Here is a 4,998-nt window from a genome sequence, read left to right on the forward strand (position 1 = left end):
TGGTACATAGAAGGGCATATATATCATTTTAGGTGGCACTTGACACCGTTACTACATCAAATGGACGGAAGTGCCATGTAGGGAAGGAATTTTTAAATTGATGCTAGATAAGGAAGTTCAAAATTTCCAGTGCCAAATACGGAAGAGCGATTTGTTCCGGTGCCAAATACAGAATTCTCAAAAAAAAAAAAAAGGTCATGTCCCCCCTCGAATCATCAAAACAATATGATCGAATGATGAACAATACACGCAACCGAAGAAGATGCTAGAGCTGAATCAAGATTCTGGAGGTGGCAAAATGCCAGATTAGTAGCATGGTTACATTATTGTTCAGAAAATACCTGAACTTTTGAGACCAACAAATCAAACCGGTGCAGGAATCAGCGAAGTACGAGAACTGAAGAGCAATCAAGTGCCTCCTTTGTCTCTTGATTGTATAGTTGGGCTCTTTGTAACTCTTTTGCATCTTTTATATATATTATTGCCATATATTATATAGTCAGTAGGGGGTTGCCCGCTTCTGTTCTCCCAAAAAAAGAGCATGCAAGTGAGTAATTTGAACATTTTTTAAACACGTGGGCACGTATTTCATTAAGACGAGAGTTAATATTTAAACATAAAGGAACAGTTTGACCATGCATCGTCAGAAAGCATGCCCTTAATCTGATTTTCCCCCCTCAAATGCCTGAAATTAGCGGGAACTACTGACAAAGTGACAAGCACTACAATACTCGTACATATAAAACCCCCAAAATACCACAACGGAACCTAGTCTAGCATCACAAAATCGCTTCAAATTCCACCAAAAGTGTCACAAGATCTGTCATCCCCGAATCCTGCATCAGAGAGGCAACCAAATGAGCCATGGGCAGCAGCAAAAACTAATGTAAATGAGGAAACAAGCTTACATGGAACATTAGGAAGAAAGGGCAGACCCAGTGCCGGAAGCTCCCACATGAGTAGGGTCTAGGGAAGGGATAAACCGAGAAAAGCCTTTTCCCCGCAAAATCTGCGGAGAGGCTGCTTCGAACCCACGACCTGGTGACTCAGTGAGACAGCTCTCACCACTGCACCAGGCCTGCCCTTCTAAAGAATGGAACATTAGAAAGAATGGAATAATCTTTCTAAAGATCATCGCTTGACTCCACAGCTGTGGTGCCTATAAAGAAATGAGAATTTTGGTCAGAATAAGAATGAGATTGGATGAAACAAAGAGGCATGAAAAGAACAGGTCTACCAGCTGGTTTGAGCCAATCCTGAACACAGACAAGCTCTTCAACCCAGTAGTTGCTTCGTGACTCTGTAATTGCTATTATTGCAGTCCTTGAAGCTACCTTGCAATCAATACTGCAGGGTAGTGCCAATAGATCACGTGCCATTAGAGCAATTGTAGGATAGGTCAAGTCATGCTCCTTCCACCATTCGAGAACACTGGAGTCACCTCTTGTCAGACATGGCTCTTGCAAGTACTGATACAATTCAGACAACGTTCGCTCACCGTATGGATATTCAGATAGATAAAAATACTTTATCAGCATATCTCCACTCACTACAGTTTCCTTGCCAGTTTTAGCCCCAGAAGTGCTGTTATGGTCTTCCACCAGATTTGAGTACTCATTAAAGAGGCTGGCCAATGTATCAAGCACTTCTTGAAGATAATCAGCCATATCATCATCAAAAGTGTCACAATCAAGACGAAGACGGGACATGACATGCCTCAGACGGTATTTAGGATCCATGACCATTGGCATAAAAAAATGCAAGCAACAGACTCTCCAGGTTTCCATGAATTTCCTTTTCATCTTTTCCCGCACTTCAGAAAATGCTTCCTCTTCCCTTGATGTGTACATAAAAGCTTTGCGATGCACCACTTTCTTCACATCCCACAACTTGTCAAAAAAATTAGTTGGACTAGGAAAACTGTGCATGGAGTCCATGTGTTTGTGAAAATCCTGCAAAATCTTACAAATTTTCTTTGCATGTTTCCAGTCTTTCGTTGAAGGTGCATAGTTGCAGTTAGAATACTGTACTACTGAAGGAGTGGGGCCTGTTGTATACTTGGAAAACTTTGCCGACTTCCCCATGTATGTGTCCAGCTCATCCAACCCCACCTGAATAACCTGATCAAGTACATGAGTTGCATAACGTACCACAAAGAAGCTACGGTATGCAGCAAGTTTGTTCTGTTTCTGTAGACTGGCTTTGACATCCAAAGCCACTGTGTCATCAATGAATGCATCATCTAGTATAATGCTGAAAATCTTGCCACCAAGATGCCATTTCATAATAGACGCCCATATGATATCACCCAGTTCTTTTGCATTGCAAGAGGGATTCACGGCATGAAATCTGATGATCTTTTGTTGCTTCACCCATTTGTCATCGATGTAGTGAACAGTCAAGCACAAGAATGCCAAGTGTGGACGTGGATCATAGCGCCACACGTAAGCACTCAAGCAAACACGGCTGCGCAAGGCTATTAACTTCTCCTTGAGCTTGGACTCTTCTTGCTGACACAAGTTCCAAAAGTGCGTATTCAGATACAAGAAGGATGGCATCTTGACCATAGGATTCAAGTAAGCAACTAGTTTCTTGAATCTATCTTGTTCCATCATGCTTGGGTTGTGTCCGTGTATGGACAATACCCTGACAATTTCTTCATGAGAAAAATTCTGTTTAACCTCCTGATTCTTGCAATTAGTGCCAGTAGGTATGACCTGCTTGAGTGAAGCAAGATTCTTCTGCTCAGGCACCACAAGTTTGTCATGAGACCCATTCTGATCAACCTCCTGGTTCTTCGTATTTGTGTCATTGGTATGAACACCAGGCAAGGTAAGCCCCTGTTCAGGTGAGGCATCTGTTGTGCCCGAGTGTTTCTTTTGTCTGGATGGAAAGAAAGGTAGCTTCTTCTGCATTGGGTCTGGCAAGGATGTGTGTTCGTGCTGCCTTGGCCTCTTGTGAGTCCCCGAGCTACAATTGGCCTGGTGCCTTAGCAGGCTGCCAGTGCCATTGGTGCTGCTGCAGTTGTAGACCCGGTGACAGTGCTTGCACTCAGCCCGCGCCACCTTCCCATCAACAAAGGAGGGTATGAAGTCATCCCACACCTTCGACCGGAGCCTTTTATTTGACGTTTCGCCTGAGTAGAGTGGGCTGGTGTTGCTGTGGGAGTTCTCCTCTTTTTCATCTTCACCTTTATTGGCATTCTCATTGACATCTTGCATGCCTAGGCAGCAAGAGCCACACATTAAGAATATGAAACAAGTTTAGCAGAGTTATGATGCTATTTGAACATTGCTTTAATGCAGCCATATATTTTTGGATTCGAAGCATTATCTGAAGCTCTGAACAGACTATTTCATACAACATAGAAGAGATTATTTGGGGAGGTTAACTGGATAAACTTTCATACGAAAAGTGTACCAGAAATGGTACAGTAGATGGATATGGAGCTACAGACACTTAATCAGAGCTATGTCGGTACTTGAGTAATGGCAAAATACAATTGAACAAACTTGCATTTAGGAGTCTCATGTGTGGATAATCGGACACACCTAGTGAATGGAAGAGTAAATCGGGGCTTTTTGACATTTGAACAATCAATTAAGAAATGCAGATAAATAACATTTTAGGAGATGTAAACGACATAGAGCAACATCCGTAACCTTCACATTCACCATGTTGGGAGCAGGGGCGGACTCAGCACCCGATAATTGTTGCAAATGGTTTTCGAAGTTAGGAGGCATCAAATGCCCAAATACCTTTAGGCTAGGGTTTGGGTGCTCGGCTTTGGACAGCTTGAAGGAAAGAGAAGGGGGTGGGAATACCTGGTGGTGCTCGTCGCCAGCGAAGAAACCGCCTCAACCTGCAGTAGAGCGGCGGCGGCGGCGGTGGCCCTCCAGTCGTCGGAGCCTCAGAGAGTGAGAGACAGAAACGCACGCGGTTTCAACCGTGAACGGAAAATGCGGCGGACGGCCGGCCCAGCCCGGGGAGAGCGCACCCGCTCGCGGGCCTTTTTAGGCCGTTATTTTCACACATTTATTTTGTATAGATAAGCATTTTCATGAAATTTAAAAAAAAGCATGCGTGAGCATCTAAATTAAATTCCAATTTCACAGTTGTGCTTCTACGATAAATTTTTTAAAACAAAATTTTGCATGAATACATCTAGATAAAATTTTATAAGTAAAATGCATGTATAGTCCATTAACTTGTAAGGTTGTGTCGATTTGGTCTATCAGCTTTGAAAGTTCATTTTTAGTCTAAAATCTTGATTATTGATGCATAAAGAGTTCATATCCCTTCGTTTTATGTTTTCTGTCTAGACATGCCACCTTGGCAGCTAAAGTGACCGTCATCGCACGTGCAACGCCTGTGACCGCGCTGGGCCACGCCTTTTTCGCAGATGGGCCCCTCAAAGCCGTGCGCCTCTCATTCCCCAATCCTCCCCCTCTCTCCCTCCCGCATCGCGACGGCGGCGTAGGCGAGCACGGTCCCGCGGAGGAGGGACGACAGATCTGCGGACAGGAGTCGAGGCTACGTGGCGGTGGAGGCGAAAGGGGAGGTCTCCAGGCGCTAGTTCCCGCGGTAGCCACGGTGAACCTACGCGATGGTGGCCACTGTGCGGCAGCTGACGGATCCCCCGCCTGAATACGGTGAGTCAAGTGTCGTCAAAATCTTTTTTTTGGATTAGGGGGTAATATATTGGATGATGGTACTGTTCGTAGTTGCATTTTGGATAGTTTCTATTGGTTAGGGTTTGATGATGTGGGTAGGGTTCGATCATTTGTGTTAGTTAGGGTTTGTTCATTTCTGTTTCGTCGATATGGTAGTGACGTTGATCTGTTGCGGTAATGTAGGGGATGATGATGAAGAGTTCACAATGGAGTTACATCATGGTTTTTTTTGTTTGTCAAGGTTCGAACAAATCTGATGTGTGTGGCAAGGTCAGTCATTTTGATCATTGCGAGGTGGATACCTGGTCGATAGTTTGGATAGATG

General features: G+C 44.2%; 1 protein-coding gene across 1 annotated transcript; it reads right to left on the bottom strand.

Moving 5' to 3' along the window:
- Positions 1-598: 598 nt before the first annotated feature.
- Positions 599-3,964, bottom strand: LOC136546155 (zinc finger BED domain-containing protein RICESLEEPER 1-like). Its single transcript, XM_066538126.1, has 4 exons — positions 3,825-3,964; positions 1,238-3,223; positions 909-1,159; positions 599-836 (listed from the first exon to the last, which is right to left on the bottom strand). Exons 2-3 carry the CDS (start codon positions 3,219-3,221, stop codon positions 1,125-1,127), a joined length of 2,019 nt encoding a protein of 672 aa, XP_066394223.1. The 5' UTR covers positions 3,222-3,223; positions 3,825-3,964; the 3' UTR covers positions 599-836; positions 909-1,124.
- Positions 3,965-4,998: the final 1,034 nt, after the last annotated feature.

The sequence above is a fragment of the Miscanthus floridulus genome, chromosome 3, assembly GCF_019320115.1.
Source record: "Miscanthus floridulus cultivar M001 chromosome 3, ASM1932011v1, whole genome shotgun sequence".
In the NCBI taxonomy this organism is placed as follows: Eukaryota; Viridiplantae; Streptophyta; class Magnoliopsida; order Poales; family Poaceae; genus Miscanthus; species Miscanthus floridulus.

Bases quoted from the DNA above. Each gene is read 5' to 3' on its own strand.
- LOC136546155 (XM_066538126.1), bottom strand. From the start codon at position 3,221: ATGCAAGATGTCAATGAGAATGCCAATAAAGGTGAAGATGAAAAAGAG. The intron at 1,160-1,237 runs GTAGACCTGTTC...ATTTCTTTATAG, and splicing joins GGATTGGCTCAAACCAGCTG to GCACCACAGCTGTGGAGTCA.